Raw genomic sequence first — 13374 nt, 5'->3', positions numbered from 1 at the left:
CTCCATTCATCTCTCAAGGGAAAGCTCCCCCCTTAATGATGACAGTAGTTCTGCTTCCTACAAAGCACCACGGGAGGCATTTCCTCCTAATGAATTCTTTGGGGGTTTAATGGAAATTTAGGAAGCTGCAAACAGCTGGAGTGAAGGTTGTGCAATGAAAGCCAGGCCACAGATCACCCTAGGGGATCAGCCTCATGGATCTGGACCAAGAAATACACTCGGTCACTCTTTGGTACTGCTTAGCAGTCATCTGGATTCTTGCAGTCCTGGATATAGTTTGCCCTAGTTTAGATGAGCAGACCCACTGTGGTGGCAAACCACAAACTACAGTGGAGTATGGTGTAAAACCTGAGCAGTTGTGGCTTTATGTGCTATACTGTGCTAAGCCAAACCTTGTGTGAATTCAGTGTTTGAGCCAGACTGGGTCCATCTTGGCCATTAGAAGTGGGGAACATGTCCAATTATTCTCAAAGTGCAGTTCTACTCATGGTGAGGGATGCTGGGATTTATAATTCAGCAACCCTGGGAAAGGCTTCCAACTCAAAAGAGTTTCAGTCCTGCGTGGAGATGGTGGGGGCTGAAACCAAGACCTTCTGCAAACCGGTGTGTGCCCCTTAGTACTGAGCTGCGGCCCCCTCCTCTTGGCTGGTTAAGGAGCATCAAGGGATGAAATGGGCATCAGGCATCCTGGAGAGAGATGAAGTCAACAGAGCAGAGCAAAAGAGACGAAGGAGAAGCTCAGGGCTCCCTCCCTCTTGCAATTGAATTCCTTGGGAATAGCTCATATTAATGACTCTCTCCCTATCCCAGAAGCTGAGTGCTTCGTTAATGGTGTAAAGAGGAACAATTAAATCCTTGGTAATTAGCATCCATCACCAGCTCACCAGCATCGATGTGGCTGCAACTATGCTCTCAAGAGGCTGGAGAGAGCCTTGCTAGGAGGCACCCTTGACTTGGCTGCCCTTCACCCCAACAGCCAGTAGGCAGCTTCCTCTGGAAGGGGAAGCTTTCCATGGGGCAATTGGGAAATATAGTAGGTTGGGGGGAGCAAAATAAGGTTTGTCACGAGCCATGCAACAATGCTTGGATATTGGTCTCCTTTGGTAGGAGTGGCAATGGTTAGCTAGGCAACTTCAGCGCTGAAGAACGGGCTGAGGCTCACTTCCTGGAAGATGGAGTTTGGTCTGTTGTCACATTCGCAGAGGGTATTTTTAGGTGGGTGCATAATGTATGGATGTCCTCATGAGTAGGCAACTGTTAGACATGGTCAGCAATCCCTGTGGATCCCAGATAGATAGATAGATAGATAGATAGATAGATAGATAGATAGATAGATAGATAGATAGATAGATAGAACATAAAGCTGACATTCTACCAAATGCCAGACTCTAACGTTATTAATTGTTGTTGCTATTGATTGATTCTCTGCCTTTTCTCCAGGAGCAAAATGAGGCTTTGCAAGACAGATTGAGCTGCGAGAGAATGATTAGCCCAACAGCCCCAGGTCATCCCAAGTCCTAGTCCAATAACTCAACCATTGCCCCATGCTGGCATCATATTTCTTTCCCTCTGGACCTATTTTATTCAGTCAACAGATTTACTGCATTTTCTGTCTCTTTATTTTTCTAGCAGGAATTAAAGGGCTGTGTAAAATATGCCCAACTTATTTCGCTCCATCACAACAACTTTGCGAGGTAGGTTGGGCTTCCACGGTTGAGGATGAACTTGAATCCAGAGCACAGCATCCTCTGGTGTCAAAACTGTGGCACAAATTGATGCTATCATCACCAAATGCCAGAACTGTATCACTGTACTACAAGGTCTAGGAGGTATATGAGTTATGGCATCTATGTGATGTTGTCATCCTTGTGTCATCCTTGGCCCTGCCTCCTCAGCCCCCCTTCCCCCCCCAGGCATCATGAATCCAGGTCTACCTTGTTCTTCTCTCCATCATAAACCTGATGCCAGGGTGGATGGGCCACCTAGACAGATCAAAGAAAAATTGTGCCGTGGAAATAGAAGGTATTGATGGTAAGGACTGGAGAATATGGCACGGGACGGACCTTCTCACCTTGCTCAAGTAAATCCTGAATGGCCTCAATTAGCTGTTCCGATAGATCCTTTGTGGATCAGAAAGCCTCACCAGAAAAACATTAGATCTGAGGAATGGGTTTTGTGGAGAAGTGGAATAAAATGGTCAGGGAATCCAGAAAAGCTACGTTATTGATGCAAAACCAGCTTTGTAGACGAAGTTGCTACATCTTCTGAGAGATCTCTTCTGGGCTTCCAAGTATGCATTTTGGAAGGTTTAGGGATGGGGGGGGGGCAGCTGAAGAAGTGGGTGATAAGTCAACAAAAGCACCAACTTTTGGAAGCTGGATCTCCAGAACAACCTGTGAAGGACACTGGGATTCCACGAGAGTGAGATGTAGAGATTTGTCCTTCTAAGGAAGGTATATTATTGCAGCATCTGCATTTAAACCTTCTGCTTTATCCCAGTTGGGCTAACATGGTTTACTTAAACCAGGTTTGTGAAACTTGCTGAACCATACTATGCTTGGCCGGAATAGCACATGAATCCAGCTAGTCTGGTTTTTCAACACCTGATCTGCAGGCTTGGCTAAGACCAACCAATAGCAACTTATCCAATGGTTAAGCTAACCACTGCTTGTGGTCAGAACACCACCAAGTCAATGTATGGAACAGCTTGCGAGTTCTTCATCAATGGAGGTTTTTAAGAAGAGACCGGACAGTCACTTGACTGAAATGATACTATAGGGTCTCCTGCTTGAGCAGGGGTTGGACTAGAAGACCTCTAAGGTCCCTTCCATCTCTAATCTGACATAAAGCTGATCAAACAGAAGCCTCACCAGCTTCTTGATCAGACCATCAAACCTGTTGTTTTTTTCCCCCAGCTGAGATCTGTGGTTTGTTCCCACCATGAATTTTACTCATTATAGGGAGATTTGGCGAGTGTGTTAAGAAAGGTAGTAGCACACCTTGGACGTATAACTTAGCCTAGGCAGGACTGCCTCATTGCAGAAACTTAGCTTGGGTGAGAGAAGAGTTTAGAGATGCTGGTTAGCTGAATACCAGGCAGGGAAGGTGCTAGAACGGGCTCAGGTAGCAGGCAACGTTGGAAGCAGAATATCCGGCTTCAGCTTTGCCTTTGGGCTTCCCAGCGTCTGGAATAAGTGGCCCGCTGCGATTTTCCTCTCCTGTTTTCCTTTCCCCGGTCCAGCGGTCACATCCAGAGGCCTCCGAGCATGTGCAGAGTGCTTTCCATCTCAGCGCACGGCAGAGGAGGCAGCCGAATCCTGCTTCCCCCCCCCCCTGCTCCTTTTGAGCTGGACGCGTTGTCGATGGATGGGATGACGGAGGGACCCGGGAAGAGGAATCACGGAGGGGGGGGGCTTAGAGAGCAACCACGTGGGGGGAGGGGGCGGAGGAGACCCCCCCCGGAGGCGACCCGACTGGGGAAAGTAAGGAGGGCGGAATTGAGGCGAGGAATGCGAAGGTTCACTCTCTCTCCTTGCTCTCTCTTTTTCCCTACGGAAGACCCCCCACCTCCCCTCCCGGAGGCAGTTTTTGAGTGGGGGGGGGGCGCTCGGGGAAGGGCAGCAGGGGGATCCCTGTGGGTTTCCCCAGCCGTTTGCGTGGACAGGGGGGGGCGTCCCTTCTCTCCCCCCCAGCCCTGCTGCAGTAACAAAGAGCCCCTCATCAATCAGCAGCGCGACCCCCCCCCCCGCCATCCCTCCCACCCATTGGTGGTCCCCCCCCATCGGCTTCATTTGCATGCTCCGCCCTTTCCCAAGCCAGGCCTCCTCTTGATTGGTCCACTCGGGGGCGTCCCTCGTCTCTGCCCAACTGTCTGTCAAATTTTTCAAGCCCTTCGGTAGCTTTCTTTCTATTTCTCTCTCTCTCTCCCCCCCACCATCTTCCTCCTCCTCCTCCTCCTCCTCCTCCTCCTCCTCCTCCTCCTCCTCCTCCTCCTCCTCTCCATCCTCCCCCCCCGCCCCTTATGAGATGCAGCAAGGCTGGCGGGTTGAATGCGAGAGCCAGCCCGTCCCTTCCTCCGCCGTCCCCCCCTCTTTCCCGCCGCTCCTCCTGCCGCGGCGGCGGCGGCAGAATTCCCCTCGTCTCCATCCAGGACCAGCCGGAGAGATGAACCGCGTCCTGCTGGGCGCGCTGCTCTGCAAGATCAGCTTCTTTCTCCTCTCGCAAGGTACCGCCATCCCGGTCGGCGCCGGGGTTCTCGGGGTGGGTGGGGGGTGGGTGGAAAGGACCGGGGAGGAGGAAGGAGCCCCCCCGCCGCCGCGTGTGTGTGTGTGTGTGTGTGTTTGTGTTTGTGTATACGCGGGGTGGGGAGACGGTTCAAGCCGAGCTGGGAGGGAGTGAAGTCGTGCGCGGACGGAATGCCCAATGCGTCTCTGGGCACGCGTGGGTTCGTGCGCGGAGGGGGGGGTAGGAATGCACGCGCGCGCCGCCGGCGGGAATCACAACAGGGGTTGCGTGCCACGAAGGTAGCGCAATGGTACCTATGCATCTGGAAAGGGGACGGGGAGGGGGAAAGAGGGGCTGAGTCCCGGCGAGGGTCCCCCGGCGCCCCTAGACGTTGTACCCGCCGTCCCCTCCGCTTTGGGGGCAGACTCCCGCTTTCTGCGCCTTTCCTGGAGGTCCCGCTCCCTGCTCTGCAGATTTGTGTCACGTCGGATGTCACGGCTGCATTGCCTTTGGAAACCCCCCCTTTCCGCCCCCCCTCCCTCCCTCCCTCCGCGGAGATGTCACAACAACTGCAGGCGTGCTGTAGGAATGCACAATTGTGGCCCCTTATGCATATTCAGCAGAGGAGGCAGCCTGCCTTCTCTTTCGTGGAAAGCGCGAGGTTGCCTGCCAACCTCGCTCTGGCGCTGGATGTGGCTTTTTCCCTCCCTGCCGTGGGCGGCGGTGGAAAAGATCAGACCCGGCAAAGACCTGCAGAGGGTCCTCGGCAGAGGTGGTGGTGGGGGGTGGGGAGCCCAGATCGCGCTGGGGCTGCCCGAAGAGAAACGGGAAGGGACGAGTTGCCGTGAGAGAGCGGAGCCGAGCGCTTTTGCCAGGGTCCAGCTGCATGGACTCGTCTGTTTGGGCAAAATCCAGAGCAAAAAAAAAAGGCAGGTTGTGTAATATGCGCAGGACTCGGGAGAGAGTTGCAGGGAGGAAGAAGCGCTGGAAGAAGAAGGAGGGAATCTATAGGTAACGCTCCTGAGGCTTGGAGAATTTACGGAAACAGACTAGAAGCCAAAAGGGAGATGGAAGACAGATGGAAGGGGAGAGATCCAGCTATGTGTTGCAAAGGGATGATGAGGTCTGCAAAGCTGTACAAACCGCACTGCCCTGCAAGTTAGGCCTATAGACTCAGTAGCGTGGTGTTCGCACAACATACTTAACCGAGAGCCTTGCAAACTTCCCAACTGCAGTTGCAGGATACGTGAAGCTGCTGTGGTTTTAACCTTGATGGGTGTTAAGGTTTCGTGGGGAGGGGTGGCGTAGGTTGGTGTATTGTGCCAACTCAGACCCATGTGCCTCAGAGTGGTGTACAAACCCGGAAAATGGGTTACTTCAGTTAAGCAGGAAAAAGGTTGCTATGCAAACTCAAACCCTGGTTTTCCTGTCGCCTGCCTTTCAAACTCCACATTTCCTGGGATAAATCTCAAACCAGCATCCCAGGCCTTGGAAGAATAACAGACCTGTTATTCTCACAGCATAGACACGACAACAACACAAGGGGTGACGTGATTTAAACAATGGTGCCACGCATTGGTGCAGATGCCAGGACTGGCATTGATAGGACTTATTAGGTTCCTGGAGTACCTTGAATTTGCTATGGTATAGAATTTGCTAATGCTAAGATCAGCTTTTTTAAAATGCCAGGAGTGGCTTTCCTAATATCACAACAGATGGACCTGACCAAAGATCTTTTTTTGTAGCATTAAACAATCATAGCGAGACGTCTCTTGTCATTTTCCCTGACATTTATCATTTGAAGACAGAGTATCCCTGAATGGAGAGGCTCCACTAAGTTATAAAACCCAGCTGCTTTGAACCAATCTGTCTTTCCTGGAATCTCCCTAATCATTTCCTAAAGTCCATTTACCAAGTGGTAATCTTAGTCTTCTACAATAATAATACCCTGTGGTAATGGATTTGAGGGAGTAATTCTGGATGATTCATCTCTGATTTCTGGAGGCAACTGCCAAGCTATTTAACTCCGAGCATCTGAGATCTGGTCCTGAAAAAAAAAAGTGGGGGGGGGGAGAAAACAGAGCTCTCTCTTTCCAGATTTACAAGTGGTACGATAGGAAGTGTTGATATTGCTAATGTTTTCCTGAGCGTGCTTTTGATGATTGCTCAGCTTTGCCTGGGCCTCTGTTGATGCTGAAGTTCTGTTTTTAGCATTGCTGAGTTGATCACACTTGCAGATGGTTGATTGGCATTCTTAGCATGTACAAGCAAGAGTCTTGTGGAACCTTGAAGATGAGCAAAATCCTCTTGGCATCTGCTTTCCTTGGCTGGCTCTTATGCCACCAGCTGTCAGATCCATCTGATGGTGGAGTTGCTTGCCTTTAAGAGGCCACTGGGATGTTTGCGTCTGCTGCATCAAACTCTTTCTGGAAAGCTCAGCCCAAAGAACCTAGAAGCCCTCCTCCTTGTTGTTCCTTGTCGAGCCCGAGAAGATCCAGAGAAGGTCCTAGGGGGGCTTTGTGCATGGACAGAATGTGTTCTAAAGCCCACCTCCTTTGCAGAGCAGACGGTTCTCATTGGCTGGCTGTGTGGCATTGCCAAGCAGGCCTTTTTGCTTGGTGCCACCTCAGTGGTGTCATCACACTGAGCAGTTTTATTGGCAGAGCTGGATCTGGGGAGCTTCGGTCTCAGTGTGATTGGCAATGCAGGGAGCTGGTAAATCTGGAAGTGTTTGTGGTTGAGTGCGGAGGAGTGGCGTCACTGGACTGAGACGAGGTAATGAAAAGTCCAAGTGGTGGGTCGGCCAACCCTGTTCTGCCTAGTGAAGCAGCAGATGAGTTTCCAGCACACTTCAAAGGCAGAATTGAAATGTCCTGCACGTCCTGGAAAGAGGTCACAATGATGTCAGCATGGGCTTTGAAGGCTTGAGGGTCAGTACTGGGCTTCAGTAGAAGGCTACTGTTCAGAGGGAGCCTTGAAGAAGGAATGCAGGAACAGGGATGGGAAAGTAAGGGGCAACTTGGTCTTAGGAAAGGGGTAGGAGTGAGAAAGGAACTCGGATTTGTTTAACATCCAGGTAGCTTTTATTTACACCTGAAGTTGCATGGAGCCCCCCCAAAAAGATACTTAGGATATGACTTCAAAGTTATGATGTACACACACACACACACATATCATGGTCAAATGATTGCATTTGGGGCATTTGGCAACCAGCACAACTTCGTGGCTATTTGCAGCATCCTAAAGTCACATCACCATGTTTTTTGACATCCCACCCCCCCAGTTTCCAGTGCTTATTTATAGTTTCTGGCAAAAATGCCCATTCGGAATTAGTAGGTTAACTTAATGGCCACCATGAAAATGTCATTCATTTGGGTGATCTGGTGACCTGCTTAATGACCTCTATGACTTACAATTCTGGGCTCCATTACAATCGTAAGTTGAGGACTACCTGTAAGACAAGGCAGAAGAAAGCTGGTAGGCTTTCAAGATTCTGTTCTTAACCCTCCAACAACTGAGCAGATTCTGCTTATCTTTGCATTGTCTGTTTCCTAACCTGGCCTACCCTAAAAGGTTGACAGCATAATAATAATAATAATAATAATAATAATAATAATAATAATAATAATAATAATAATAATAATAATAATAATAATAATAATAATAATAATAATAATATAAAGTTGGAAGGGACCTTGGAGGTCATCTAGTCCAACCCCCTGCTCAGGCAGGAAACCCTATACCATTTCAGGCAAATGGCTGTCCAGTCTGTTCTTAAAAACTTCCAGTGTTGGAGCATTCACAGCTTCTGGAGGCAGGTTGTTCCACTGGTTAATTGTTCTAACTGTCAGGAAGTTTCTCCTTAGTTCTAGGTTGCTCCTCTCCTTGATTAGTTTCCATGGAAATGGTCAAAGGGTGGGTGGAGAATGCTACTGTCACTTAGGAAGACTTAAGGGTTAGAGGGCACAAATAGAGAGATCTAGTAACAAAGTTCTTCTGTCTGCAAATGTTAAGGACTGAAGCCTAGTCTTTCAGGGACTCCTAAACCTTTTGGCATGACACCTCCCTTGAGTGTAATCTTAAAATGTACACCTCCACTAAAAAAACTCTGAAATCAGGGGGTCTCCAAATTTAGCAACTTTAAGACCTGTGGAGTTCAACTCCCAGAATTCCTCAGCCAGTTGGAAGTTGAAATCTACAAGTCTTAAGAGTTGCCAAGTTTGGAGACCCCTGTCCAAAATGAATACAACTAAACAACGAAAACAAGTCAGTGAAAGGAAAAGGTTCTTCATCACCCCTTGCCTGGATGGTCTTCATCTCCCCGAGGGAGACAAACCTCCTTGACTGGAAAGTGCCGATTTATGGAAAATCCAAATTCTAAGCCTTGACAATATGGCTACTGTTAGAATCAAGAAAGCAATTAAAAATATGCGGGTCCACAGAGTAGGCAAGTGTGGTTGGACAGGCTGCCTACAAAATGGCCAGCAGGATTTCTAAGCTGTACTTCATGTGGTCAAGGAGGAAATAGCCAGTTCCATACCACCAATAATGGCACAAAAAAGCAGAAATGCTAGAAACCAATTCAGATCAATATTGTGACAGGATCTGTGAGCCCAGGTTTGCAGATTAGGGATCCCTTGATCAGAGGACCTAAGTGGAAGGACCTTCAAAACAGGTTACTTGAGAGACTTCACTTTTACTCCAAGACTACACTGTTCTGACAAGAGGGACCATACTAGAGAGGAAAAAAAGGAAGAATGTGTTTTCAAATAGTTTAAAAGTAAAGGTAAAGGTTCCCCCGCACGTGTGTGCTAGTCGTTTCCGACTCTAGGGGCCGGTGCTCATCTCCTTCAAAGCCGAAGAGCCAGCGCTTGTCCGAGGACGTCTCCGTGGTCATGTGGCCGGCATGACTAGACGCCAAAGGCGCCCAGAACGCTGTTACCTTCCCACCGGAGTGGTCCCTATTTTTCTACTTGCATATTTACGTGCTTTCGAACTGCTAGGTTGGCAGAAGCTGGGACGAGTAACAGGCGCTCACTCTGCTACGCGGCACTCGGGATTCGACCCGCCAAACTGCCGACCTTCTGATCGACAAGCTCAGCGTCCTAACCCACTGAGCCACCGCGTCCCTTTTTCAAATAGTTTAGGTCACGAGAATATTTCTAAACCTCTCTGCATTGCCCAGCATTCAGTACCCAATAGAGGCTGGACAGATGTTTTGTGGAAGTAAACAGGGCCTAAAGCGTAGAGCCATCCTCTGTTATTGTCAGCCTTACCAGGTACGCCAGATGGGCGCTTGGCAACTGCCATGCATTTAACAATGGTTGGGATGTCCTGGGGTTGTGTGATCGCAGTTTGTGACCTTCCCAGCTGGCTTCTGAGAAGCAAAGTCAATGAGGGAAGCTGAATTTGCTTAACAATCACGTGATTCACATGACAGCCTCAGTGATTCATTTAACAACCGTGGCCAAAAAGGTTATAAAATCGGGGCATGACTCTTTGCATAGCAATAGAAATCCTGGTCCTTGTTGTTGTAAGTTGAGGACTACTGTAGATAAGGCAAGATATTCACATTCTGTGTGTGTGTCTCTCTCTCTGTGTGTGAGTGAGAGAGACTTTGTTCACTTCACCATCATAAAGAAGTATGAGAATCTCACTTTCCACACACAATTTTTTTTGCATAACTGTCTTGTTTTTTAAACGAATTCCTTAACTTGGTGCCTTTTGGATACGCTAGAACTCCCAGCTCCCAGAATTCTCAGTCATCTTGGCTAATCCTGGCTGAGAATCTGGAAGTTCGGATCCCAGCATTTCTGAAAGGCATGAGATTGGAAAAATTAAAATAAATAGTTAGAACCAGTTGGGGATTTTTCAGCTGGTAGCTATATGAAACAACATCTTGTAATTACTTAAGATATACTATAGCTGAGAACCAAACACATACTAGAACATCCAACACTGTTCATGGGATTGCAACAATGTTCTCTTTTCTTTGCAAACAAATTTTGATAGCCAATTGTCTTCACGGTGCTAAATGAGACACTGCTTGGGGGGGAAAAAAGGGTCAAGAGAATTTTTCTGCAGTGCACTATAATCTCACCAACCAGTATTTGTTTGAGCAGTGGGAAATGAATAGCAAAGCTGAGCAGGACGTCTGTATCTTGGAAGGTGGAGAGAGATGTCTCGTTGCTTTATTTGTTGAAGTGGAATAAATTACACATTGCAAATATGTTGTTGTTTAAGCTGGCAAGAGTTGGGAGAGTCCAGCCTGGGTTGATTCAATTCATTTCCATGATTCACTTTAGGGCCTCAGGACATTGCAAAGTTACAGATATCCACGGTGAAAATAACTAGATAAGCTGATCAGCACAATTTAGATCGCCAAGTGGAACAAATGTGACTCCTTGCAATTAATCAGATTGCCTAGTACAGATTTGTGATGATACCGATCAACAGCACTTTCTTAGAGAGATCCCAGGTTGTGTGCTAATTTAATTACAAAGCCTGTCTGATTTCTTCTTCTGCAATTCTGTCTCTCTATATTGCGTCTAGTGGTTAAAGGCTCGGAATCAGGAGACTGTGAGTTTTAGTCCTGCTTGAGGCACATAGCCAGCTGAGTGACCTTGGGTCAGTCACTTTCTCTCACCCACCGAGGAAGGAGACAATGGCAACTTCCTTCTGAAATTCTTGCCAAGAAAATTACAGGGACTTGTCCATGTGGTCACTAGATAGAAGACAAGATTGATTTGTAGGCATTAAAAAAAGAAAAGAAAATCCATAAAATTAATAAAATGAAATGCTGTGCTTGGGAATCCAAGACTGTATGAATTAAAAAGCTATATTGAAAGACTTTTTTTTTAAAAAAAGGTCAAGCTTGAGCAAGTTTTTTTTTCATTTGTCATATGTTCTGTCTAATGAATGGATGCTGTTTCTGTAGAGGGAGCTTTGATCCCATTTCTTGACCTCTTGGCCTTCTTTGTAAAGTTTGAACGAACAATCCCAAGCCCCTTTGGCCGAAAGTGTTCATAAACTATTTTCAGAATTTTCCAGTGAACAGGGAAAGATCACAGGGAGGGTCCTGGGAATGTTGGGGGTTAAATTTGTATACGGGCCTGCTCCAAGATTGAAGACTTAAATTTGATTCATTTCCGACTGCTGGGATCAAATTCCACCTTATGAATCTTCCATTTCAAATAGGTGGGAATACTTTTCTGAGATGTCTTCTGGAAGATAAATCTTGTAAAAGAGGAAAAAAAAGTCCTGTTGTGGGGGTTGAATATACTTTTGAAGGGCATCCTCAAATACGGTATTGACTAGTATATTTTGTGAATGGCTACCATCAAGAAAGTAATTATTCTTATTTGTACCTTCCACACTGCTTTCCCCGGCTTAACCCGCCTCAACCATGCTACGCGTGTACTCAAGATAATACTCTATGTAGTCAATGAAGGGATTAGTCCATGAAGGTGATTGATTGATTGACGATCTGCCATCAAGTAAGAGTCAGTCCTCAGCAACTCATCAGCATGAATGCCATGATGAAATATAGGTAGTTCTTAACTTACAACCATTCATATAGTGACTGTTCAAAGTTACAGTAGCACCGAAAAAAGAAACTTATGAGCAGTTCCTGCATGGAGGATTGTTGCAGGATCCCTAATAGTCACATGATCAAAATTTGGGACAACTATTGCAACATCCTGGGGTCATTTGATCACTGTTTGTGACCTTTCGACAAGCAACGGCTTCAATGGGGTAAACCAGCTTTGCTTAATGAGTATATGATTCACTAACAAGTGTAGTGTTTTTCACTTAATGTAACAGGTTGTAAAATTGGGTGTGCCTCACTTGGTAATTGCCTTATTTAGCAATGAAAATTGTGGTCATAAGTTGAGGATTGCCTGTAGTAGTTTTTAAAATGCTGCTGAAATTCTTCAGTGTTAGGTAGATGGCTATTAGATGTGTGTTATATATTCAAGATCGACAGTATTTAATATTTTATTGTTATGTATATGTAGGGGTGTGGGTCTATACATATGTTGTATATAGTATGTTTTAGGAGTGTGTCATGTATCTGTTTCACTATGAGAGCGGGCAACTAAATTTCATTTTTGATGTGTGCTGTTGTGCCCACAGTAAAAAATGACAGTAAAGATTATCTTATATCTTATCTTATCTTATCTTATCTTATCTTATCTTATCTTATCTTATCTTATCTTATCTTATCTTATCTTATCTTATCTTACCTTATCTTATCCTATCCTATCCTATCCTATCCTATCCTATCCTATCCTATCCTATCCTATCCTATCCTATCCTATCCTATCCTATCCTATCTTATCTTATCTTATCTTATCTTATCTTCATCTTATCTTATCATCATCTTATCTTATCTTATCTTATCTTATCTTATCTTGAGAGGTCAAAGGTCAAGATGGTCACCATCTTGACTTTCTTGACCTCCTCCATGGGAGCTTCTGTCATTCATCATCTCACAAACATAGATAGGAGGTTTATGCCTTCTCTTTCTCATCTCTTGTCCCTTTTGTGTATTTTTTTTCATCAATAGAGCACTGATTTAAACAGGCATTGCAACAAGTTAAGATTACTTCAATTAAGCAACAATCCCAAAGGCCAAAGTTAATTAGCACTAAAGCTGAACTATAGGGTCCTTTTATTATTTTGAGGAATGAGCCTTGTTAATAATCAAGGCATGGAGGGAATCTTATGGATTGCTGTCCATCATCTGCCCTGGGAATGATGATCAAATAGGGAAGGATTGCCAGATTCAAAGAATTCACAAGCAAAGCAAAGACAGTGGGGAAACCAGATTCATTTAACAACTTAACAACTGCGTTGATTCGGTTAGCAACTGTGGCAAGAGAGGTTGTAATATGTGGCAAAACTCACTTAACAAATGTCTCACTTAGCCACAGAAATGTTGAGCTCAATTTTGGTCATAAGTCTGGGACTACCTGTATGCTGCCCAAAGGCAGAGTTCACATCTCTTTACGTGGCTTTTGCCCATCACCTGGAGCAAAGGTCCCCAACCTTCAGTCCATGGACCAGTGCCAAGCCCACGGCATGTCAGCAACCGGTCCACACAAACAAGCAAAGCCCCATCCACGGGATGCAGTCAGCACACAAAAC

The 13374-nt window shown here is 46.4% G+C and overlaps 1 protein-coding gene across 1 annotated transcript in view; it reads left to right on the top strand.

Annotated features, from left to right (window-relative positions):
• Positions 1-4164: 4164 nt before the first annotated feature.
• The window catches only part of IGLON5 (IgLON family member 5), a gene marked incomplete at its 5' end in the record, with an annotated part of 83326 nt that continues 74116 nt past the window's right edge, over positions 4165-13374 (top strand). Inside the window, one exon of the mRNA XM_083369208.1 lies at positions 4165-4225. Coding sequence (XP_083225334.1) covers positions 4165-4225 — 61 coding nt within the window. The remainder of the gene's footprint in view (positions 4226-13374) is intronic.

The sequence above is a fragment of the Vipera ursinii genome (genome assembly GCF_947247035.1).
Source record: "Vipera ursinii genome assembly, chromosome: 9".
NCBI classification, from domain to species: domain Eukaryota; kingdom Metazoa; phylum Chordata; class Lepidosauria; order Squamata; family Viperidae; genus Vipera; species Vipera ursinii.
This window is presented reverse-complemented; position numbering and strand designations above follow the sequence as displayed.